The sequence below is a fragment of the Aspergillus pseudoviridinutans genome (assembly GCF_018340605.1).
Source record: "Aspergillus pseudoviridinutans IFM 55266 DNA, scaffold_6, whole genome shotgun sequence".
Lineage (NCBI taxonomy): Eukaryota > Fungi > Ascomycota > Eurotiomycetes > Eurotiales > Aspergillaceae > Aspergillus > Aspergillus pseudoviridinutans.
The window spans coordinates 2184782-2209631 of NW_025091286.1; the positions used below are offsets into that span (position 1 = coordinate 2184782).

At 52.0% G+C, this 24850-nt stretch overlaps 8 protein-coding genes across 8 annotated transcripts; 5 read left to right on the forward strand and 3 right to left on the reverse strand.

Moving 5' to 3' along the window:
- Positions 1-268: 268 nt before the first annotated feature.
- On the forward strand, positions 269-1827 carry Asppvi_009186 (putative aminotransferase; the record flags this gene model as incomplete). The annotated part of the gene is made up of 8 exons (XM_043305044.1): positions 269-350; positions 424-457; positions 505-634; positions 687-1007; positions 1063-1140; positions 1193-1700; positions 1749-1801; positions 1825-1827. The coding sequence occupies 8 exons, from the start codon at positions 269-271 to the stop codon at positions 1825-1827; spliced, it is 1209 nt and encodes a 402-aa protein (XP_043160979.1).
- Positions 1828-6026: 4199 nt separating this feature from the next.
- Positions 6027-8201, forward strand: Asppvi_009187 (putative G1/S-specific cyclin Pcl5; the record flags this gene model as incomplete). Its single annotated transcript, XM_043305045.1, has 2 exons — positions 6027-6462; positions 6529-8201. 2 exons carry the CDS (start codon positions 6027-6029, stop codon positions 8199-8201), a joined length of 2109 nt encoding a protein of 702 aa, XP_043160980.1.
- Positions 8202-12378: 4177 nt separating this feature from the next.
- Positions 12379-13269, forward strand: Asppvi_009188 (uncharacterized protein; the record flags this gene model as incomplete). The annotated part of the gene is made up of 1 exon (XM_043305046.1): positions 12379-13269. One exon carries the CDS (start codon positions 12379-12381, stop codon positions 13267-13269), a length of 891 nt encoding a protein of 296 aa, XP_043160981.1.
- An 898-nt stretch (positions 13270-14167) lies between these two features.
- On the forward strand, positions 14168-15917 carry Asppvi_009189 (nucleobase cation symporter-1 family protein; the record flags this gene model as incomplete). The annotated part of the gene is made up of 3 exons (XM_043305047.1): positions 14168-14303; positions 14357-14991; positions 15042-15917. 3 exons carry the CDS (start codon positions 14168-14170, stop codon positions 15915-15917), a joined length of 1647 nt encoding a protein of 548 aa, XP_043160982.1.
- Positions 15918-16252: 335 nt separating this feature from the next.
- Positions 16253-17393, reverse strand: Asppvi_009190 (IPI1/TEX10 family protein; the record flags this gene model as incomplete). The annotated part of the gene is made up of 3 exons (XM_043305048.1): positions 16253-17163; positions 17229-17301; positions 17349-17393. The coding sequence occupies 3 exons, from the start codon at positions 17391-17393 to the stop codon at positions 16253-16255; spliced, it is 1029 nt and encodes a 342-aa protein (XP_043160983.1).
- Positions 17394-18207: 814 nt separating this feature from the next.
- Asppvi_009191 (hemolysin-III family protein) lies at positions 18208-19262 on the forward strand (the record flags this gene model as incomplete). Its single annotated transcript, XM_043305049.1, has 3 exons — positions 18208-18762; positions 18827-19054; positions 19107-19262. The coding sequence occupies 3 exons, from the start codon at positions 18208-18210 to the stop codon at positions 19260-19262; spliced, it is 939 nt and encodes a 312-aa protein (XP_043160984.1).
- A 105-nt stretch (positions 19263-19367) lies between these two features.
- Asppvi_009192 (uncharacterized protein) lies at positions 19368-19948 on the reverse strand (the record flags this gene model as incomplete). Its single annotated transcript, XM_043305050.1, has 5 exons — positions 19368-19378; positions 19426-19608; positions 19673-19789; positions 19857-19881; positions 19934-19948. The coding sequence occupies 5 exons, from the start codon at positions 19946-19948 to the stop codon at positions 19368-19370; spliced, it is 351 nt and encodes a 116-aa protein (XP_043160985.1).
- A 936-nt stretch (positions 19949-20884) lies between these two features.
- Asppvi_009193 (GATA-type transcription factor) lies at positions 20885-23616 on the reverse strand (the record flags this gene model as incomplete). Its single annotated transcript, XM_043305051.1, has 2 exons — positions 20885-23105; positions 23192-23616. 2 exons carry the CDS (start codon positions 23614-23616, stop codon positions 20885-20887), a joined length of 2646 nt encoding a protein of 881 aa, XP_043160986.1.
- Positions 23617-24850: the final 1234 nt, after the last annotated feature.

A 24850-nucleotide genomic window follows, 5' to 3' on the forward strand; every position in this document is an offset into this window, starting at 1 on the left:
TGTGTTGTGGCATAACTATACCCCCGTTGGAAGCAATGCATATTACTTTGCATATTTGGATATTTTTTGCGAAAAGCTGAGGATCTTGCGCTGAGTGGACTAGGTGCTACGAAGTATCGCGCTATGAATTGATTATGCTCTGGTGCTTTGGTGCCATCGCTTATGCAGCGGGGTGTTACCCCTCTCGCAGAGGTATTGACGATCACCTTATCAATGGTGACCAGATCTGATTCTGCCTTATTCCAAGTTTCGTCTATCATCGGCAGAGATGGCTTCAGAATTTGATATTACACTGGTTAGGACTCGTTTTCCTGCTTTGAACGCAGAGCAGGTGTTGCTTGACAACGCAGGTTTGATTTGACCCGATCTTGTCTTGTGAGCACTGTATCGCGAGCGAGTCGCTGACCAAACTGCCATTGACAGGAGGCAGCCAGGTTTTGGACACTGTGATCGAATCGTGAGCCATCTGAAATTCCGCTTGAACCCGGTCTGATGCCAGGGCAGGATTACATCTTACCTCTCTACCACCAATGTTCAATTGGGAGCGACTTACGGCATATCTCGGGCAGCCACCGTCGCATTTTCTAAGGGCTATGAGGCGGCGGCAGAGTTTATCAATGCGAGTCCTGATGAGGTGAGTTCTTTGACCCTGGTAGCAGTGGTTTGCTCTGACCCCATTACTTCAGATCTGCCTGGGTATATCAACAACTCAGCTCTTGCACAACCTTTCGACCGCACTCAAGTTCCAACCCGGCGATGAGCTGGTGCTCTCGAAGCTAAACCACGAAGCCAATATAGCCGCCTGGGTTCGGATCGCCGGACGGCTGGGTTTGCAAGTGAAGTGGTGGTCGGCATCGGATCCGACAAACCCTGTTTGTGATTTGGATGAGCTGAGCCAATTGCTCTCGGAGAAGACGAGGCTCGTTGCTTGCCCACATGCTTCAAACATCACGGGAACAATCACGAAGGTCAAGGAGATTGCGGAGCTCGTTCACCAGTATCCACGAGTGAGTTTTGATGGTGGTTTTTTCTTGCCAGGTACTGATATGGGTCTTTCATTAGGCTCTCCTCTGCGTGGATGGGGTTGCGCTTGCACCCCATCGTCAGGTAGATGTGAAGGATCTCGATGTCGATATTTATGTAAGTTGGTGAAGGTGGCTCCAGCGGAAGAATGCTCAGTTTTCTCCACCAGGCGTTCTCATGGTACAAGGTCTACGGGCCGCACATTGCTCAGCTATACGTCTCGTCTCGGATTCATGATCAGATCGACAGCCTTGGCCATTTCTTCAAAGGCACAGACACGCTGGACCTGAAGCTCAATCTAGCATCCGCCAGCTACGAAGCGACACAGAGTATTCCTGCGGTGCTTGAATACCTTGGACCCAATCCTGCAGCTACATGGGACAAGATCGCCGCTTATGAAGAGAAACTGCAGGCGATACTGCTGGACTATCTTAGAAGCGAGGATCAGATTACGATCTGTGGGGAGCCATCAGCAAGCAAGGAGCTTCGCGTCCCGGTAATCAGTTTCACAGTGCAAGGCATCAAGAGCCAAAAGGTCATTGAAGAAGTCGAGCGGCGGACGCGATTTTGTTTCCGCAATGGACATATGTACAGTCACCGGCTGTTGAAGGATATCGTAGGTTTGGAGGATGTCGAAGATGGCGTAGTACGGATCAGCATGCTGCATTACAACACTGGTGAGTTTGCACTTGGAAACCTGTGGGAGCTTGCTGACAGGTCATCAGAGGAAGAAATCACCCTCCTGGTCGAGAGCTTGAAAGAAATCATTAGCACTCTGGTATGCTCTAAATCATAATCAAGTAATCATCTCTCATACAGCATACGAACGTTTATGGTTTGCTGGCATGCTTCATAATGGATGGTAGAAATATTACTTCCCGTGTACCCTCTATGTCCTCGTAGGTGGACTGTGATCAAACTCGATAGACCCCGACTCCTTGCTCCAACTACAATTGTATGGGCTGTAGCATTTTGAGTTCGAAAAAGATGTCAAGCTGCATGACAGTTGGCCCAATGAAGCTGTGTGTCCAAAGTACCGACCTTTCGTTCTAGGTTCTCATCCGGAGTAGCAATCAACAAGTACATACACGTGCATGCACCTCTATGCATGATTCCTAATCAGTGCCATGCCTCACTGTACCTCCTTTCCCTCGACCAAATCTAGGCTATCTGATTGAGCGAAATTCGGCCGTGACTTTAGGTTTTCTGTAGGCTACTCGATAGATACAGGTTGTTGGAGTCCTCGCTCAGGACTTTGTTAGTTGTTAGGGCACAAAGATAGCTGGCCTGGTGGACTTGATTGTGAATATATATCCTTTCGTATTGAGGACTCGTGTGAACCTTGTGAATGCTGAGGGATTTATTAAGCTTTCTCCCTTCTGAGGTTGATCTACCTGTTTATGATACATCTACAGATATCTTGAGCTATCTTTTACTCAAAGCTAGTAGTTTGCACTCGGTAAAGTACCCCAGACGTCGACCGTCCTCATTGTTCCCTCCAAGCCAGTGACGTGAATCTCTTGGTCTCTCGCMATCTGAACTCGAGGCCAACTCAGAAACCAAGTCTAACCGCTCATGGAAGGTACGCCCGTCTCCACCGACCAATCGAGGCTTAGTGAATTCGTCGCCAGAAAATACTCCGTGTGGGATTGGAGGCTGCCTCAGGCTTCTAGCCCCCTCTCCATGGCACTGTTTTCGGAGCGGCGCTAAGCCGTACTGGGCATAGGGTGTGGGACTTGGTGGCGAAGACGACGATGACGGTATGAGTCATGACGCAGCGACTGAGGCACAGCGCTTGACCTCCAGACTATTTTGAGATTTGCTAGAGGTGGGCTGAGGATCAAGGAGATGCTACTATTATTATTGAATCTCTAACATGATTATGCTCCGCCTTGCGCAGCATGACATAGCTGGGAAGTCTTGATCTGGATCTGAGACTGGAGGATCGCGCGGAGGAATTAGTCTTGATCAATACAGTATCTATTCTGTTTTAGATCTGCATGATTGGGTGGTGAACCTTTAGAAGGATTTCTGTCATTAATTAATTTTAATGTGTCGTGTCAGTTGTTGTCCTACGACAGCCTCTTGCACTACTCATGTACTCCCCCCGTGACTTATCCACTCTTAATAGTTCACCTTGCAATAGTCGAGTAATCGAGCGTAGAATGAAAAAAACAACAGGCAGAGAGATGAGCTGCCTATTTCGAATCAGACAAATATTGTGGTTGTCAGCTCAGGTGATCCTTAAGCGCGACAAGGTGATAATATTCATTACTCATGATGGTGGAGAGGAGGATTCTTGTKCACCAGTGGTGGTTTTCTGCTGCCTAGAGTTTCTATCCATGATGGTTCCACAAGTACAGTTGTCATGTTATCTCCCTGCTCCATATTACTATGTTGTCTATCAAATCCAACAAGCAGTCAAATATTGCATCTGTACGAGTAGGGAGGCAGAAGCGCTCATGACCATCGTGACTCAAGACGAAAGCCAGACAAAGAAGTAATCATCTCTGGCCTTCTGCCTCCAACATTTTTCCTCCGAGAAGAGGTACTCCATGGAGTCAAGCGCACCAGCTCAAACCATGGATGCAGGATGTGTCACTGCCTTTGGGAGCAGCACCAGATCCTGACCAAAAAAGTGGCGTGGGCTGGGAGCAAATACGGCCCGGTGGTTGGTTGGCTGACCACCAAGAACTCTAGACCCGTTGTGAAGGAGCGGCAGAATCAAACCGGATAGGAAATCTAGGAAATCTTATTACCCTCACTCTGAGTCCGTTACTCGCCCAGCCGTCGGGGGGAGCCCAGTCATGCAGTTTGTGGCACTCCAGGTTTAGTTAGCGGCAGGTTTATCCCACGGTGGCCTATAGTGATGATTCATTTCGCCTTCATGTAGCATGGTTAGAAACGTGGAGGAACCTATTCGAATCCTGTCATTTGCCTAGCCGATATCGCGAAATCATGATATCCTGACGACACTCTTGCCAGCAAACGTACTCCATAAGGTAGACTAGTTGCAGTCGTAAGTTCATAATAATGTTCATTATAATGATCATAAGGATAGTCATTATTAGGTCCACTGTGCGAAGTAGATATACCCCTACTGAGCAGGCATCTAGAAGATCGTCTGTCACTGCCAAGTCTAACTGTGATAATAATATAAGTTTAAGCGATCAAGGATGTTGAGAATCAATATCTTTGTCTATTTATGTGATTTAAGAGAGGTATACAAGCTGAACGCTACCTTAAACTCCGAATGAACTTGATGGTGTTGCGTGTAACTAGTTAGTATCTTAGGTAGAATCCTAGAGTATTCACCTATTGAAGAATACATTAGACTATCAACTTCTTCAAGATATATCAAAATATACCAGAGCATAGTAGAATATTTGACAGGAGGGTTGATGAGTGTCTCCTATTCTCCGTAACGGTGGACGAAATGCTACAGAGCATCCCCTATCTCGGAAGCTGGCTGAGGAGTCATACATGACATCCGCATCCGTCCAGCCCAGTCCCGATCGCGCCCTGATTACCTTAACAACTGTCAAGTCGCCCGCTTCCTGTCTATCTACTCCTACTACTACTGACGACTCCCTCGCAAGACGGAGTGAAGACGTCCCTTCCTCCTTTCTGTTAGAGTTCCGCTGCTCTGCTCCTTTATGATATAATCTTCTGTTACTCATCTTTTTATTGCCTGTATCAGTACTATCTACTTACTCTCCGCTCATTTCGTTTTTCGCCTTCGTTGGCAAAAAAAAGCGTGGTCCCTGCATCCGCTCTTTGACTCCCTCCACCCCCGAAATTCCGCCACCTGAGTGTCTTGCCACAGGTACAGACGGATGTGAGTAACCAAAATCTTCTGATTCCTTTTCGCCATTCAACATTATTTTCCCCATCTTCCCTCCAATATCTCCTTTTCCTTGTTCCACGGCCTCTTTCAAAGCCTTGTACTTGGAAGTCGCCGCATTTCTCTCTTTTTCACACTTTTCCCTAGCACTCGCCGCCCACCCCCAGGTTAGTTAGTCACTGCTCTGCCTACCCTTAGTATTTGCTCCGCCCTCCACAAGAATAGGTAGTCATCAGGCAGCGTTTCCTCGGTTCCAGCCTGCTGGGGTCTACTTCTTGGGAGGAAGGAGTCATACTTCGGATCGCACCATTTTCTAAATTCAAAAATAAAGAGATCCTCTACCTGACTACGATCGGTTGCTGACTGTTCTTTGTCGCCTCAGCCTAGTCGAGCCTCACGACTCATCCCGCCGAACCCTTCGTCCTTTTTAGCCACCCGATAAACAGCTGACTGCCTGGACAAGCATCAGTCCTCCACTGGTACTGCCTGCTTGTTGGTTAGTCCGCCGTTCTATCGGCACCCTCATATAGCCTCTTTCATACCCTTTAGATGGTCAAGATGTACCCTGTTTACTCGATCTCTTCTGTTCCGATCGCCAGCTTCGCAGAATCCTCAGCCCCAGATCTTCAAGCCTCCGACAAGACTGTCATGTTTGTTTAGACAACAGACCTATACAGTATCTATCACTTTTGAAATAAGCTTATGTCGGTATATCGCGACCTACGCGTACTTCTCAAACGTGATCTCGGCTTTTGATCTACTACGGACTCTACGAACGGTGATCGGACTCGTGGACGTTGAACACTCTCCCTCTATCCCGCTTCAGTTACACCTTGACCTCTTCCGACTCCTACTATTTTCGACGCCCATACCTACTTTGAATCCCTAACCTCCTTTCCTCCCTCATCGCCACCTTTTTCTTGACAAGTTGGCGATCTCTCATAACTAAGGCACGCCGTCGCCTGTGAACAAAAAGACGGTATCTGTCTTACTGGTACCTCGTTAACGGTTATTTGCGCAACGGTTTTTTGACAATATCACGGTTCAAATCGCCCATCCTTTATTTCAATATTCGGTTCCAAGGATCGTATAACCAACCGAGACTACTTCTGATTTCGGATAGTGGTGGGTAGGTTGTACGGTTTTGACTATCCCGAATATGACAGGGATGGACGTCTTGGGTTTGAGGGACTCAAACCCGAGCATTCAATACAAAGCGCCCTATGCGCATCCTTATGCTTCGTCGATCTCCTCCTCGGCGTCTTCCTCATCTTCTTCCGTCTTTTCCTTGGATTGTGTATCCAACCAGAGTTCCATCTCCTCGACTTCTACGAACCCGGTGGATGTCATCTGGGAAAATGAAGGCGAATACCAGGTGGCTGGAAGAATCTTGACCTCTGCGACTAGCTCGCGTGGCGGTGTGAGGGGTGTGTTGCCCAAAGCCACCGATGCGGCGGTCGCGCCTGAGCTGCGGAGACATCCTCGGCGCACCAACAGCTGCGTGGCTCAGTCCAGCGGCGTCAGTTGTGCCCGACCTCCGCCGTGCCTCTTGCGACAGTCGGATCGGAAGGTCAACTTTGTTGACAATCTCGTCGGTGAGTAATTGTTTCCTGTTCTTGATTTCCCATCCTTCCTAAAGCTAAATGCTCTCGTCCACGAAGACACCGCCTCGCAGATTGTGGAGATAATCTGGCCCTTGTCAGCGGTTGCATCTCGCAGCGACTCTGCCACAGGCTGCAAAGGGGTTTTGCCCCTTCGCACTTTCATTCAGGAGACTCTCCGTCGGTCGCGCACCAGCTACAGCACTCTGCAGGTTGCCCTGTATTATTTGATCAAGATCAAGGAGCACGTGCCTCGCTACGACTCGGAACAGGAACAACCCCGGAGCAAACCGGTCTGCCGTGCCATGCAATGTGGCCGTCGCATGTTCCTTGCCGCTTTGATCCTTGCGTCAAAGTACCTACAGGATCGCAACTACTCTGCCCGTGCTTGGAGCAAGATCTCCGGCTTGAATACTGCGGAAATCAATCAGAACGAGTTGATGTTTCTTGAAGCGATTGGCTGGAGACTTCACGTTACCGAAGCCACCTTTCAGCGTTGGACGGACATCGTCCTGAAGTACACCCCGGGAGCTGCTGGGCCTTTCACTGGGGAAGGCCAGTGCTGGCGAACGGTCATCCCAAAGCTCACCCCGGAACTGGACACAGTGGACGTGGAGCCTTCCACGTCCACTAGTATGGTAGGATTCGAATCTGGTCTTGTATCGGACTCACCTTCTCCTCGTTCCCCGTCGACTGGTGACCACCCCAGCCCGCCATCCGTCTACAATCAGGGATCGGCATATCAGCGGTACTCGCCCATGTCAACTGGAGCATCGTCTCTTCCTTCCATACCGCGACCACCTATGCTGCCAACGCCTCAGTTGACGCCTCAGACGGTCATTGCTACCACTCCTGCTGCGAGTGCTAGCGCCTTCTGTGGCCGCCGGGCTTCCATCTGCGCTGCTATGTCACAAGTGCAAAATGTGTGCATGGCGCGGTCGACTCTCGATCAGCGCCCGTCGCTGGCGTTTTGCCAAAAGGCTAACACGTTTGATGGATACCCGACCGTGGTTCGCAGGTCGTCTCTGGCCCGCTCGACGTCTTCGGCGTCATCCCCTGATTCGATGATTTCCGATGTGTCGACACTGTCATCGTCGAGTTTTTCATCTTGCTCTTCCGGGTCTGCGCCTGTCTCCTCCATCCTGGGCACTTCCGCCTCCGGCAAGCCTCGCTTGGCAGTGAAGGCAACGCTCCGATGCACCAGCAACTCACTCAAGGAAGGTCGGAAGGCTTTGGCCATCGCCTCTCCTATCGACGAGGGCCCGCTTGGTGACCTCTACAGCTCGCCCGAGGCCTACTTGGGCGCAGTTGGCCAGGTCCCAGATTTATCCAATATCTCCCTGGGTACTCCTGTTGATCATGAGGCAGCTCAAAGCCTTTGTGAATTGTCGGGGGCTATTTCCCGCTCTGCACAGACGTTTGAACAAGGAACGACGGCTCAGCGGCAATGCCGGAAACGTGGCCGCACAGGCTCCGAGGACCTTCTTTGGCAGAACCATGTCCGCCACCTGATGGACCTCAATGCGCGGAACGAGAGCAAAGCTTCGGATCGATCCATAGGCGATGCACTTTCTGATCCGAAACATCCTCAGTCTCTCTCCGCTGCTCAACTCAGTCTCCTGGCTGTTAGCGCTCCTTTGTCTGGACCAGCTGGCATGAAGCGTGCTTGCTGTGGCAGCGAGGCGAGGAAGATTGCGCTCAACCCGAGCGTGCGATCGGAGTACTTGGGCTAGCTTTGTTGATGAAGCATTCAGCTGTCAGGCTCCTTATCTCTTTTGTCTTTTTCTTTTCTGTAGAAAGGAAAAGTGGCTTTTAGCGTATGGCCTAGTCCATCATATCTCTCTTTATTTCATATATGATCTCGTCGATCGAGTGACGTTCTTTTCAGGCTTCTCCGACGGCGCAGAGGTGAACAACGCAGGCAACTGGTGGGAAAATTTCTTTCATGCAGCGAACTTTATCTCGAGTTTTTCTTTTCTGCATTTGGAGAAAACGATCTCTGGGTTGTCATGTGTATATACCCTGCTGTTGTTGGAGTTTAAGACGGTTGTCTGCGTTGAAATCTACGTCTTCGACCTGTTGTTTCAGTGGCTTTGTTACCAGCAGATCTACTGATGTACGATGTGTGCCAGGGTGGGTTCTTGTCCCTGTGAGCTACCGCTTAGTCCATCTTTTTGTCATCTATTTCTACATTTCTCTGCATCTATTGTCGGTCTTATTACACGAACGGAGTGTGGCGGGCTAGGAACGGTCTTGTCATGGTTTATCTATATTTTTTTGTGTCCGCTTTCTTTTAATTTGTTGGATGGAGCAGCGGTTGGGAACGGTCCATCTTCCTGGCAAGGCAAGGAATGCATATCTATCTATCCTAGGTCACAACGTTGTCCTACTGGCTCACCCAGAATTCTTGCAAGTTCCCTATGTTTGTTAGCCATCAGCAGCATCCAGTGATGCACTGGACGCACCCAGGATAGCCAATCACAATCTAATCACCTAAGTACTCTTATAATTCTTGGCTGACTTAGTGGCATGATCGGATCTCTTCGGCGAGAGGCAGCTGCCTGGTCTCAGAAGATTCAAGGACCAGCAGTTCCTGGCGCCACTCGGTGACTMACCGCATCTTGAAGCTAGCTGACATGTTGAATTTCGGATTTGAGGCTTCACCGGTGAGTCAATACAGGGTTGCAGCCTGAGGCAGCCTGGGCAACGGGTAAAACCGGAAGGCCTGGAAAAATACTTTGGCACCTCTACAACTGGCCACCGAGCTACGTAGTACGGTAAAGTGTTAATGCTCTTGAAGAGTACAGAAAGAGCAAACCAGGTATAGAATGAAAATAGAGGATACGAGATTAAAATATACAACAGCTGCGATTCACTGGTTCACCCATCCAGCCTGGCGCTAAAAGCCACTCGCCCACTGCTGCCCTCGACATCCTGCTCTTTCCCCTACAAACTCCTTCACGCACGTCAGGCATCAGGCACGGACATGGCTGGACCAGCGGTCGCGTTAGCCTTAGCCGTCCGTCATCTCCGTCATCTCGTCACCAGAGATAGTTGACGAGCAGTGAACTTGAGTCACCTGGGCTGCCAAACAATCACATTACGACGTGCTAACAGTGCTGCCACAGGAGACCCCGTCGTCGGATCTGAAGGCGTTGGTTGTTGGTAGTGGCAGGACAGGGGGATATAGTCAGCGCAAAGTTCAGGTAATAAACATGTGAAACGTTAATTGGATATCTCGCTTTGTTGTAGTGTTGGCATCCCATTTCTGTCTCTCATGAAGAGCTCAGCACGCCCCAGCCGCGAGATCCTGTTATCCTTGTCCATTTGACAATAACTCGAGGATGTGCGCGCCGTATGAAATCGATAGACAGTTCTGTCATGCCTTCATCGGCTGAACGGAGGAGTACGAGAAGTGCCACAGCCACTTCTGGGCCGTAAGAAGTAATCCTTAGCTCTCTTTCCTTCGTCATACTTGGCTTTAGCAAACCGTACGTTTTTGCCCCCATTGGGGGTAAATGCAATCGATAGTAGCCCAAGTGATCGGGTGGACCATCGCGAGCGACGACGTGGAGGACAACATAAAGGGCGTTCGTAGGCAACTAGGTAAATCTAATCACCCGATCAGGCCTCCTCATTGCTGAGGAGTTTATTGAGTCTGGTGATATCCTGTGAAATCTCCGACACTTTCTGTGTCAGTCTTGGAGCAGGCAGATGATGTTGATAAGGTCATGATTGTGAAGCAGGTCGGTGCTGGTGACATTGCCAGTTGCTGCCGTACTGCCAGTCGCTGCTATAGGTGGATCCTGTACTGGGTTCTTCCCAAGCTGTTGAGCCCCTGCAGTGTCATAATTCCCCAGGTCTTTGTAACACCTCTTGCTTGAAGATGTTTGTATGCGAACTTTACCAGGTCATTACCGTCAATAATTTGAACATCCTTGAAGGGTTTGTATTTGGTGGAATGACACGCTTCCCCTAGAGTTCTTTCTATTGAATTGGCTTTAGTGGACGTATGTCCTGCAATTGGTCGCTAGGTTCGACAAGAGGAGGTACGGTTTACTGTACTTGTCAAGTTTAATGTAGATGAGTGGGCGTAGAGCCGGGTCGGACTTGTGGTCAGGTTTAAAGGTGCTGATGGGAACCCTATCAGGATAGTTGTTAAGTGCTCGGTGGTTCAGTCCGTGGAACACTGGTGTCTGGGTTTCGGTATGAGAAGTGAGTGAGTGATATTTGGGACAGTTGCAGTCCGTTCAGAGGCAGACCTAACGCGTTGGATGGCCTCATTGATTGGAGAAGAGTGTCAAAGGGCCCGGCTGGGTGCCACAGGCATCAACATGGCGTCTATTTTTCTTCTTAACTAGTCGGGTTCCAACAATGTGCGGACGTGATTTTTTGTCGCGCTTTCGAGGTAATGAGAAAGTTTGCGTGAAAAGGATCTTTCCTGCCGTCGGCCGCGCTCCATCGAGATCCAGGTCCATCTCGGATTCGTGACGTATGGGGGCTATATGATTGCAAGCGTCGTAGGCTATTACTGAGGCGAGCCTCCCTGTTGCAGAGTAATTCAGAAGCAGACGTCCTGGTCCAGCTTACATTTCTGTTCGAGGTCATCCAGATCTTTGACTCCCAGCCGACTGGCTCGCTKGCCAAGCATGTGTCGGAGACAATCCTCCGCATGCTGCTGGATGGCCTCAGCCTACACCAGGGGCTGAGCAGGTCATGAAGCTGGGCGGCCAACTGCGGCAGCGCCTCGACGACGTTGTTACACTTGATCCACCTCGAGATGGATGTTCCTGGAACAACGTCCAGGCCTTCTGTGGGTCCCGTTAGCCGAGGCAGTGAACCCGCCGACAGCTTGAAAGAGCATATTAAGGTTGAGAGGGGGTTCCAGCGGGACGACACGAGTGCACTGACTGTGCAGATTGAGCCCGGAGGCTCCACACTGGTACGAAATCAGGAGGACTGGGGACTCCAACCTATAGCACCACAGTTGGTCATTTTCGAGCACGGCCCGCTGGTGCACGCTTTGGACCCTGCTCATGGTCGAGTCCCTTGCAGTTCTCCTTGAACCTTGGTATGGACTTTCCACAACGGCGCAATGTACTCTAAGTCCGCGGTACTGAATTCGATCTGCCCTCCTGGGCGCGCCGGTCGAAGGGAAAGCCCGTCGAAAGGAATTACCAGAGGGCCATTGCACTGCCCTCTTTGCCCTCTTCTACACAACTAGGTCGGGGTTATTAGACGGGACGGGTATAGGAAGTAATCGAAGGATTGATCTTACCTGTCTTCACTGGACCGGAGCATAAGATCAGTCCGCTTACGCTTCAATGGAGCTTGGATTTGAGGCCAGTAGACTTCCCATCCAAGGTGTGCGTTGATTAGGATAGGTATGCGAAAAATGGCCATATGAAGAAGAGAACAAAAGAGAGCAGCTAGTACTGTGAATAGCAACATTCACTATAGTACTTTACTAGAGCAATAGATCAGTGAATCTGAAGAGCTGTACTTCAGTGGTGGACTGGTGGTGAATATCGTGGTTACTCTGATGCAGAATTGCTCTCTGACCTATACTGTACCATCTTCCCTGCTAGACATCTAACTAGAGAATCGTAGGACTGTAGACCTGATATTAAGACTTTCTAGTTTCTATAGCCGAGGTTGAGTTGGAGCCTAGCTGCCTGAGGACTAGCCCCATCAGATAAGATTAGATGGCTGGTAGCATGTTCCTCCTTCCCCTCACGCGTTCTCTGCTTGTGGTCATCTGCACAAAGCCGTGTTAGTGACACCAACAGGGCTATTAAAGGGGCGACCTCTTCTCTTCTACAGACTATTTTCATTGATATCTCCACAGACAGACTACATTCAGAGTATCTCGCCAGCCAGCCAGTCTTTCAGGTTATCGCTCTCGAAAACATGGGTCGTGCCACCCTTTTCTCCGCACTTGCTCTTCTTGTTGGTCATGTTCTGCAAGCGACCGCTATCCCTTCGGCCCTTTCGCAAGACAGTACCATCAACCAGGTGCTTCTTAGCGACCCATATCAAGACCAATCTGTTTCGTCGATACCGACGGAAGACAATGTCCAACACAGTGATGTCATCCACCTCGGCGAGCCCGAGACAATGCGAGCACCATCCTGGTTCACCTCGACACTCATGGCCCGTCGCCTCCTAGCCCTCTCAACAACGGGCACCGTCTCGACCATCTTCCCCGACCCGCTCCCCGGCAACTCCCACGTGCCAGCCTCCGTGGCCGGTCTCCCCATCAGCCTCCCAGAGTACATTGCTGACTGCGACGAATACCTCCCTGCAGACGTCAGCAACGGCGGCGACGGCAACCCGACCCTCCTCGCCCTCCGCGTCTCAACAACCTTCCGCAACACCGCCGCCGGCTCAAACATCAGCCTCGCAATCGACTGGTGGGACCACCTGAATCAGACCCAGCCCGTCGTGCCCGGGTTCCCCCTTAGCGAAGCAGGTCTCCCACGTGTCACGCTGATTGGGTACGTGGAGCCGTTTGATACACCTGTGCATCGGGATACGGAGGCAGCGCTGGAGGAGTGCTATCTGCGCGCGCATCCGGATGCGAGTGCTTGGTTGCCGGGGAAGCCTGGGGCGCCGCATTCGAGCTACTGGGCGAAGATGGTAGTGGAGCAGGTGTATTGGATCGGCGGGTTTGGGGGCTTGCAGCAGATTGGGTGGATGAATGTTACCGAATGGAAGGGGATCCGGCGTGTGGGGAGTCTGCCTGGTGTTGGTGATGGGAGGGGATGGGAGGATGTGAGACTTCCTGGAGAGAAGGAGTAACCTGGGATCTCTACGTGTTTCAATATGCCGTCATGAAGCGGCCAGAACTAGTGTATGAACGGGCTACGCTGTTAACAACACTAATGTCAGGTTAATGGTTGGCCACGATACTGAAGTTTTCATAGTATCCCATTTTCATTAGCATTGGGCATTTGATCCTTTGAATCCTGAGCCACTTTTTGGTGGATTAGTCTGGCGCGAAGTACATGAATTAAATGATCCTCTCATTGCCTTTCCAGAAACTTTCTTCGAAGGACTGATCCTCTTTTAACGAAGACAAGGACAATCTAATGAAGGAATTGTGGAAAGTCAACACCTCGAAGACAGTTGACCCGAATAACGAGGCCATCAATACTACCGGGATGATCTTGCTCTAGGTACTTATGGACCCTGAGGGACGCGAAGTGATCTGCACGAATCGCCACACTGGGTTCAGTTTTAAAGATCAGACAGGATTCTTATCAGACTTTTAATGGCGTTACACCGAAGGAGAATTTCGCCAATGAGACGGTGAACTGATAAGTCGACAGTGCGCTTGGCCTGCAGGGATTCAGCTGCCTTATCAGCATGGCGAGCTGGCTTATCTCGAGGGAGTCAGTCATGGTTTTGATGATTGGGATAGATATATAGGTAGCCTCCCCTGTTCAAAATCCTGGGGAAAGTGGATTAATGACATTGGCCTTGTCTACTTTATAGACAGCGACAGAATATCCCTACTGAGGTGTATGGATGGTGACGCAGAGTACTTTCGATGTTGCATCACCCCTCCCTTGATAAGCCATCTGCATGCAATCATAATTGCTTTTTCTTTTTTCGAATTCTTCATTATTGACCTGGGCTCCACATGATCTCTTGTTGAACATTTCTTAGTCTTACTGTAATACTCCATCGTCCCACGATGATAATCAAGCGAACCCGTCTCCGTGTCGCCCAGCCCAAGTCGGCTTTCGCAGAGGGAAATGCCCGCTGGACCAACCTCGATCTTGATCCTGTCCCTCTTCACCGTCGAAAATGGGGGCCATTGAGTTTTATCGGTGAGATACAACAATTCATAATCTGGGTCTTGGGTTACTGACTCTGACCACAGCGTACTGGATCTCTGATGCTTTCAACTCCGCAACATGGCAATTCGCCAGTAGCATCATCGCTGTCGGGCTGAGCTGGCGCGAGTCCCTCGCCATCGTGGCCATCTCCTTCTTCATCATCTCCTTCGTCATTGCCGCCAATGGTGCCGTCGGCGCCATCTATCACATCCCGTTTCCCGTCATCGCCCGCGCGAGCTGGGGCTTCTGGGGCTCCTACGTCGCCATCATCTCTCGCGTGATTCTGGCGATCTTCTGGTTTGCGATACAGAATGTCAACGGGGGCAATGCTGTGCGGTGCATGATCGGCGCCATCTGGCCGAGTTTCCTGACGTTGAAGAATGACATCCCCGAGGACCAGGGCATCACGACCGCTGGGATGGTGGGATACCTAATCTTTTTTATTGTGCAATTTCCGTTCCTGTGCATCCACCCGAATAAAGTCCGGTGGTTGTTTATCGCCAAATCMATCATCGTGCCCATTGCGTGGCTGGCCATTCTCGTCTGGGCGTTCGTGGCCGAGGGCGGCGGAGCAATGTTTGACCAGAAGCCCACGGTTTCCGGGTCCAAGTATAGCTGGCTGTTCCTGGCGAATATGACGTCTGTACTGGGAAACTATGCCACGCTCAGTGTGAATCAGGTATGTGACGCATCCCAGAGGTGACACCGATATGCTAACACCGACACAAGTCCGACTTCTCTCGATACTCCCGCGTCAGCCCCAAATGGCAGCTCCTCTACATCCCCATGCTCCCCATCGTCTTCACCTTCATATCGTTCATCGGCATCGCCGCCTCCTCCGCCGGCCAGGCGCGCTACGGCGGCGATATCCCCTGGGACCCGATCGTGCTGATCAGCCACTGGACCAGCCGCGCCTGCCGCTTCTTCGCCGCCTTCTCCTTCGCCCTCGCCTCCCTGGGCGTCAACATCTCCGCCAACTCGATCTCCGCCGCCAACGACCTGACCGCGCTCGCACCGCAGTACATCAACCTGCGCCGCGGGCAGATCATCTGCGCGATGCTGTCGTGGTGTCTCGTCCCGTGGAAGATCCTCGCGTCCGCGGGAAGCTTCCTGAACTTCATGTCCGCGTACGCCATCTTCCTCGGTCCCGTCAGCGCAATCATGCTCTGGGACTTTTGGCTCGTCAAGCAGAGAAAGTACGATACCCTGGCGCTGTATCAGCCCTCGAACCCGACGTATCGGTATTCCGCGTGGGGGATAAACTGGCGCGCCCTCGCCGCGTTCCTGGTTGGCGTGGCGCCGAATCTACCGGGGTTGATCGCGTCTGTGAACAGCAGCATTGATGTGGGGGTTGGGATCCATCCGTATCAGTTTGGGTGGCTGTTGGGGTTTGTGGGCACGAGTATCGTCTATATCGGCCTGTCGCTTTGGTTCCCGGCGCAGGAGAGCTTGATTGAGCGGGCTGTGCTGGCGGATGAGATTTACGATAGCAGGGGGACGGTGGATGGGGTTGATGCGGGCTCGGAGGAGGTTTTGGGGGAGGGCGGGGGTCGGGAAGAGAAGATGCTCGGTGGGAAGGACGGGATGTTAGAGAAACGGATTTGACGTAGTTCCATTCGCTTGTCTATGTAGTAACAGGACTGGTATGACATGATGATCCCTGATTCTGATCTCAGTCGTAGGCCACCGATAGGAGTAGTATTTTATCGTATCCGCCTGCGCGCACTGTTCCGAGGCGTCTTTGACCTGGAGACACATAGGCCAGTCTGATAGTCATTCTTATTTGTGACTGTACTGTCCATCGGGTTTGAAAGTGATCCTCGAAGCAGATTATAGAGGCTTCGGATGATCAGATAGGTCGTCGGTGTCGAGATCTTCCGACCCTGCTTGATGTGCGAGATGCATAGATGTTCGGCAAGTTTATAGCGCCCCGGCAGGTTTCACGGCCCCGGCCCATACGCAATCGCCTCCTTAAGCACCTTACTCACACCCGCCGAAGCCCGTCCCACCTCCCCGCCCTCGCTGCGCGCACCCTCCAAGCCACGCTGCATAGCCCCAAGGAACCGATTTTCAAACACGCGGTACCGATCCTCGCGCGTCTCGTACATCTCACCCTCCTCGTCGCGAGGCTGCCCGAACAGATTCAGATGCACATACGGCGCCGTCGCCTGCGGAACCATATGCTGCGCCGCATGACACAGCGGGAACTCCCACCCTGACACCTCGTTGGAGGTATCGGAAGAATCATCCATGCCGTCGTCAGGCCGCCCGATCCCCGCCTGCAGGAACACCGCCAGCGCGCCCAGCACCTTAACCATCGGCTGGCCCTTAGCGCCCGACTTGCCGAACGAAGCCCGACTCCCCGACCACTTGGACGACTCCTCCGTGTGCCAGCCCAGCACCGACAGAAAACAGTTCAGCGTCTTGATCCAGCCGCCCGCGCAGGAGACCACCTCCTCGCCTGCGACGTCCACCAGCCAGGAGAGCACCTCGACGGCCGAGACGCGGATGTCGGCTGCGAGGTGGGTCATGCCTGCGCGGATGTAGGGCAGGAGCTGGGGGACGTGGTCCTGGATGTCGTGGGCGGGGAATGCACGCAGGAGCTTGAGCAGCTGCGTGCGGACGCTGGAGCTTGCGTCTAGGATCAGGGGGAGGAGGGTGGGGAGGAGGACGCTTACGGGCTGGGGGAGGGGGGAGTCTACTGGCCTTGAGACGAAGGAGGTGGTCAGGTGCGCGAGCGAGTCGCGGCGCTGAGTGTCGGATTTGGAAGAAAGCAGGGAGACATGGTGGGTGAATTGGGCGTCTGATGATGGGGCGGCGATGTGAAGGGATTGTTGGTTGAGTGTGATGGCTGCGATGGAACGTTAGCATGGCACTTCCATATGCATGTACATGCGCCAGAGTCAGGCTGCGTACTTTTGGCTCGGAAACTTGTGTCGGTGAAGTTTTCAGGCTTTGCCTTGTTTTTGCCGACTTTCAGTTTCGTTTTCTGGGATGCGTTAGTAATGCTCTGGTGCAGGCTGATGGCATGCTTACCTGGAAATCCTTCTTCTTTTCCTTCTTTTTCGTGCTGGAGCCCATTATGACAGAACCCCGGAATATAGACTTTGGGTGCTAAGATAGGAATGCTTTGACGGGGAGATGTTCCAAAATCGAGGCCGCGATACTCAATTTTACTCTCCGCTTTGAACCACGCACAAAGGTCTCAATTTGGGACTTTCTATGCGACAAGTATCCTTTGCGAGCGTAGAAGGATAATAAGTCTTGTTTTAGAAAATTTATATGGTGATGAGGATGTCAGAGCCAATGAGCATTTGGGGATATCTCCATTCCCAATCTGATTTTTTGATGAAGAGTCACGTGACTACACGTGAGTGTAGCCTGAGGCAGCTTTTCACCTCGCCGGAAAGGCACAATTGTATGTCTTAAAGCAGGAAGCCATATACTGTGACATACTGTCGTCTGAAGATCAGAAACACTAAGATCATGATTCGACACTTTGTAGATTATGGCATACATTTGCTACCAGCCAAGCACTGACGTTAGTAACTCGCATGCGGCAGGTCATTCTTTCCCCTGAATAGCCTTGTTGACTTATCATTTCTCTCCAATCAGAGTTTGGACTTTGTAGTGGTTGCTTTGCTTGTCTTCTTTGTGATCTCCCAATCATAATTGCCGGCATAACCTCATGGTTCTCTGTATTGGGAGAAGTGGACCTTGACGATCCGACAATGGGAGGAATGAGGATGCGAGGAGATGATCATTCTTATTATTTTTACCACCAAGGCTTTAAGCCATTATTTCTACCCCTAGACAATCCTCTATGCTTCCTCAGCATGACCTATATTCTCAGTATGTCCCCTGACAGCTTCTTCCTGGGACAAACAACAGCAAGATGGTCTTCAATGGGCTCCTCCGCTTCCGGATTATCCGCTCCCAACAGATCAAGGAGATCGCACTGAGCGGAGGACATGATCAATCGCAACTTGTCAAGAAACAGACCCTCCTCACCATCAAACAGCTTCCGCCATGGTACGACCCCAACCCGTTCATCTTTTCAGGATACCGTCCCGAGAGCCGATCCTACTATAGCTGCCTCGCCAGTTGGCTCTACTGCCACAACGAAACGGGAAACATCTACTCGCATCTGATCCCGGGCATCCTGTTGCTTTCGGCCCAGGGCATCCTGTACGAGTACATCCGCACAAAGCATGAGAACCTCTCCAACCTCGACTGGTCCATCGTCTCGCTGCAGCTTCTCACGGCCTCAATCTGCCTCCTGACATCGACGACGTACCACACCCTGCTGAGCCATTCCGCAGCCGTCGCGCACCGTTGGCTCCAGCTCGACTATGTCGGGATTATCGCGCTCATTCTGGGCGACTTCATCAGCGGACTGCATTTCGGGTTCTATTGTAACCCGAATCTGAAATACTTCTACTGGTCGCTTGTCAGTGCCCTGCCCAAATTATAATCACAGTCGCGGACTCAACGCTGATATATGATCCCTGCAGATCCTGGTCTTCAGCTCCGCAACCGCCGTGGCCCTCCTCAGTCGGCGGTTTAGGGGTCCCGAATGGCGTTCGTTCCGCCTAGCCAGCTTCATCTGCACCGGTCTCTCCGCGTTTGCGCCAATCGGCCATGCGTGCGTGCTGTGGGGCGTGCCGTATCTCTGGAAGATAGGCGTGCAGTATTACCTGCTCGAAGGGTTGTTTCTGATCATCGGCTGCTTCTTCTGGGAGGTAGGCTTCCCTCGATTGCATTAAGAGGGGAAAGATTGCTGACGCAACGCAGAGGAGAGTTCCTGAGAGTCTGTACCCGGGGGCATTCGATCTCTGGGGCCACTCGCATACGATATGGCATCTCTTTGTGACCTTTTCCATTGGGGCTCATGTCATGGGACTTTTGCATGCCCTGGAGTACAGCTATAGCCAGGCACAGTGTCGCTGATCTTCTTCTTTCACAATACTTAAAGAATGACATTGCGTACTGCGTACTTCTATCAAAGTCCCATATGCCCACGCCCAGACAGTATTAATCGATCAACCCAACCATTCAACTAGCCCCTACACCCATTAGCAACCTCAGTAACGAAAAACGAGGAGAAACATACCCCGCGACCCACCCCCCAACGCCTTCGCAACAGCCTCCTGCGCAGCCTGCAACACACCCTTCCCCTCTTCCTCCTTCTCCCGATCCCGCCGTCTATCCCCCCCTCCAACAGAAGCCTCCCACTCCCCAGCCCGCATCCCCGTCGGCGTATCCGACAACAACCTCGTCGTGCTCTTGTTATCGCCTGCCGCCCGTCAAAGTCAATTCGACTGCGCCAGCTGGGAACCGGGGATAGGGAGAGTACAAACCCGGCTGCATCGCCTCGGCGATTTTCTCCGCGACACTACTGGCCGATTCCTGGGTGTGGTCGGCGTAGGACTGGGATGGGTTGTGCAGGGTGGGTGTGATGGGGTCGGTGGCTTCTTCTGTTTTGCATCATTGGCGTTAGTGTTAGTGTTAGTGTTAGAACTGTCTAAGGGTAGGGTACATTACCCTCGTAGGAAGAGCGATTGTCGCCCTGGTATTGGTATTTGTCAATGGATGTATGTCCTCGGGGTGGGGAGACGTACTGCCATTCCGGACATGGTGAGTAGATTTGTTCAGCGATGAATTGAGACGTGGCTATGGATGATCTTGATGCTTGTCTTGATACCTAGGTGAGCATGCTATATATTGTAAAAGAGGGTAAAAGAGGTATATTTGCTCAAAGAGTGATGTCATGGCCACGCAGGCGTACAGCGTGCAGGGTGACTTCATAGTCTGGCATGCGCTCCATGGAAAGGCTTGTCAGGAATCACTTTAATTGACCGATACAAAGCTCGGCATAGTCTATGTAATTAAGAATAATCTCACGAACCGTCAAACAGAATAGTGAAAACAATCAAACAGAGATGCGCACTTCTGCCGGCCCCAAGTCTCGACGGACATGCAAAGAAACCGAAAAACGAAACGAAAGACACAAACATAAAACGAAGACTGGGGTCCGGACAGACGCGATTGTATCAAGCAACTGAAATCATCAAATCAACATAAAAACGTAGACAAGCTTGGTGTATCCAATCTCCCGGTCCTACACCGCGGACGAGAGGCTGATCTGGCACGAGCAGAGTCGAATCGTTATCGGCATGCTACTGAGATCGAGGCTTGGAGGATGCATTGTATCAAGATGTATCGCGCCCGCTCACCGAGGCCACATCAACCCAAAGAAAAGAGGCATCGCATCACTCATATCAACGATAAAGATACCACCCACGACTGTGCCTGAGAAACCAGGATTGCCGCACCCTCAGTCGTAAGATAGTCGTAAATCTGAATCGTGAGGTGCAGTTGGTCAGTCAGGCCGCGGTCAACACTCCCAAGCACCTTGTTCGTCTAGCGAGCAACTAACCCCACAATCTTGTTGATCTCAGATTTGAGCGTAATTCATCACGTCTATTAAGTCATAGGGTAAGGAAGAATATCTCAACGGGCAAAAAAGGGAAAAAGAAGTAAATGGCGATGAGGCTTGAAAGCGTTGTAGCTCACAAACTCATGGTCAACCACTCCCATTCCTGGCTTGCACCCTGACCACCAGCAATGCTATGATTGGCCGGGTTCACCGCTGCCGGAGGCATGGCAGGTGCTAATGGAACCACCTTGGACCGGCCGCCAGACGAAGTGCTGGGCTTGTTGCTGTCATCAGCACCGTCCGTCTCACTGGCTTTCTCCAGACGCCGTTGGCGCTTGGGGGCCACCTGAACGGTGCTACGGCTCTGTCCAGCGCTCGTAGAAGGAGCAGCTTTGGGTGGTGCTGCCGCGATGGGGACCACGCCAGATTTGCCCATCGCAGCTGCGGTCCTGCCAGCGGCCGATGCCGCACCTCCAGGAACGGCCGGTGGAGATTCGGACGTAGTGCCACTCTGTGCGCGGCTCGAAGTAGGTGTCGTAATGGAGACGTGCGCAACGGAGTTCTTGCGGGAGGACTTCTTGGACGAACGAGAGACGCCCACGGCAAGACTGTTGGCGCTACTGCGGTTTCGCTTCTTGATGACGTCTGTCTTCAGCGACAGCGGACGGACCACTCCATGCAGTTTGAGGAACAGACCGCAGGCGTTACAGAGGGGCTGACCCTCGGGATTACGGCGCCACAGTGGGGTGGTCTGAGTGAAGCAGTTGGTACAGGTGGTTGGCCCATTGCTCTGATCGCCATTCTTAGAGCCACCAGGGCTCGCCGGCCGGGACGGAACAGCACTGCTGAGTCCCGATTCCGGAGGGGTGTTTGGCGATGTGTGGGAAGTATTGTTCATGCTCTGGCGCAGCAGCTGGTTGGTGTTCGGGGTCGACGTGGTGCGAGCAATCTTCTGACGACGAGGGTCCTGCTCGCGGTTGCGCACTTCACTGACCGAAGCAGCGGATCCGTGCGTGCGGCCAAGACTGCCGCCTTGGTTCCACTCACTGGGAGTGTCCATCATGTCTGCCGAGCCGATCGTGACATGTTTCCGGTGCTGCGCGCTGAATCCAGATAGCGAGTGGAAAGATCCGGGGAACTGGCCCTCCCAGTGCAAGCCGTTTACGTCGCCGGCGTTGTCATCACCAAAGTCTGCGGGCATAGCCAGGCCAGCGCGCTCGGAGTAGTTGTTACCATCATCGTCTTCGTTGTCAGAATCTGCACCGAACGAGAATATGCCGGCATGAGAGTTGGAGGTGGGGAAATCGCTTGGGTTCAACACCTGCGTCGGGTCCACATGCTGCGACTGAGGGATAGTATAGGCAGGGGAAGGAACGGAGGACGACGGGTTGCTGGCGAGGGGCATCCCGTGCTGTTGCTCGCTACTGGTGTTGTTGTTAAACATGTACCGCGGCTGCAGCGAAGCGGACAAGTTCGAACGGTGGGTAACGTAGTTGGGGATACGCCGTTGGGTCCGAGCGTCAATCGAAGGCATATCAAAATACATGGAGTGATCTCCATCGTATGTGGGCTGAGGTGTCGATACGGAGGACTGGTACCCCGACGGAGGGGGTGAAAAGAATTCGGTCGAATTCAGCGATGAGGCAATTGGGGTCTGCGCATATAGGTTCGCAAACGGGTTGGCCGATGCCATAGGAGAGTCGCTGGGAGAGAAAGTAAAGTGCGCCTGGTAAGGCCCGGCCGAGGAGAGAATCGGATCTTCGCCCAAGGTGAAAGTGTCCAACCCAAAGGGGACACCGGGGGACGTGAGGTTATTGTTGTTGTGGTGGTTTTGGGTGTTATGGTGGAGAGCAAATCCCGACGACGCAGTATCAAGGGTATAATCAGGAACGCCGGCCGACAAATGGGGATCCTGAGCCAGCATGGCGTTCGACACGGGCGGCACCTGCGGAGAGGACTCGGCTGGCCGCTTCCGAGTGGGAATCTGGAGATTGAAGAATTGACGCTCATCGATGCTTGTCTTGCGCACGCGGCGGGGCACATAGCCAAACTCGTTGTTTCTACGCTGGTCTTGAGGTGGGTGAGGGAAGGAGGCTGGCACGGGAGTGGATTCGGCCGATTGTTCCTTGCGAGACTTGATGGGGATCGCCATGGATGAGGTCGCCCCTTTATCTGTTGGAGGTGACCGAGGGCGATCGGCGGGCGACTCGATAGGAACGATGAAGTCGTCGATGTTCATGGGGTCGGAGGCAAGATCGGTGGATGTCGATGGCCGCGCAAAGGAAGGGCGGTCGGACTGACGGAGTTGGGCAATACCGCTCGGCCCCGAGCTTCCAGCGTTCTGCATCGATGGGCTATATCGTAAAAGAGAAATAAGGTAAGTCCACCATGACTTCAAGACAACGCTGTTGTCCAAACATCTGAATCATCAGAAACATACCGATTCTGCTGGAGCCTTTCCCGTTCCTTCCGTTTCAAACTCATAGCCATCATGCGCCAGGTGAGATTTTCCATGCGCTCCTGGTTGGGTAATTGAGCTTTCGTTCTAGAATAGAGCTTCCATATCTGAGTAGCCAGTGGATCCTTCCGTTGCATCTCATCTGGGCTTTCGACCCCATGCCGAGGAGCAGCGTTCCTCCACTCGGGAAAGAGAGAGTCCTGGAGCAAACCGTCCTGGACATGAGCGGAGTCGGGTGGACTGATAGGAGAACCAAGAGAGAAATCATCAGACAATTGGGAGGTGTGATGGAAATGGGAAGAGGATGATCGGTCAGCGTCGGCGATGTCGTAACCAGAGGTGGTGGAGGCAGCGGATGGAGTCGGTCGCGCTGCTCTAGGCGCTCCTCCATGGCTCATCCCCGACATTATCCCGTCGTGGCAGGGCTGAAATGCACCCTGTCGTCTCCTTATTGGAACAAGGAATGCAAACCGAGGAAAAGATAAGCAGAAAGAGTAGGGAAACAGATAGCAAGGTGGACGAAGAGAGCGCGAGAGATAAGAAAGAGAGCTGCGAGATCCCAAGGAAGCAATCGGAGGAGGACAGAGCGAGCAGGGGAGGGGAAATAATTGTGTGTGTGGTCGATTGGATGCAGCACGAGCAATTCCACTCTACCCGCCGTAAACGACGGGACCCGAAACCCTCGTCGGAAGTATTGATTTGTCGATCGGCTGCTAGATTATTCTAGGTGCAGAAAGCCGATTAGTGCTTTATCTGACTAGGGTCTGCTCGACGGCGATGCAGTAATGAGGGTTGTTCGTTGGAACGAGCAGCGGCGGCCTGGGTGAAGATGGATGGACCGAACTAGTCGTAGTACCTAAAGGGTGGTAATATGAGTAAGACGACCTACGCCATTGGGAATGAAGGATCAAAAGTCCCGAAGTCCGAACGATGGATGGGTTTGGAAAAAGAAAAGACAAAAAAAAAGAAAAAGCGACATAGCAAGAAAAAGATCAGTGCTCAATAAGCAGCTTACCTTGATCAAATGCAAGTACTTTTGCCCTCTTGTCTAGATTCTTTTCTTCTTGGGTCAACTGTGTCCGATTGGTTTATGAGGGAACAGCTGCTTTGTTCTCTTGTGATTCTTGCTTGTAATAGCCTAGAGGCAGGAGGCTAGACCCTTCAGACGCACATGGCCAAAGCAGAATTAAGGTGTACGGATAAAAATGGGTGAGGGCAGGCAGGATCGAAGCACAGAGCAAAAGACAAAGAAAAAAAGCAAAGAATGAGTCAAAAAAAAGAGGATGAGCAGAAACTCCGGACAGCCAGTCCAAACGCAGGATGAGCTAGGAGGAGGGGGGAAGGATTCAAGTGATGAATTAAAGAAAAGGATAAATAAAAGCAAAATTGCCAGAGGATGATGCGAAGGGGAAGAAGGATGGATGGTAGACGGAAGAGGAGGGGAACGATGAAGATGGATGACGAGGGTGGAGGAACTTACGGAGGACTTGGGGTCTTGGACTTGGTTTGCTACACAGATCTGGGGGCACTGAGGTAAACGATCTGTCTGGAGATTTTCCTACTTCCCGCCGTAAGAACGAAGAAATCAGAAGGGAATTCAACMCCAGGCGGCGCAGAAGCATAATATCTTCTTATTATGCG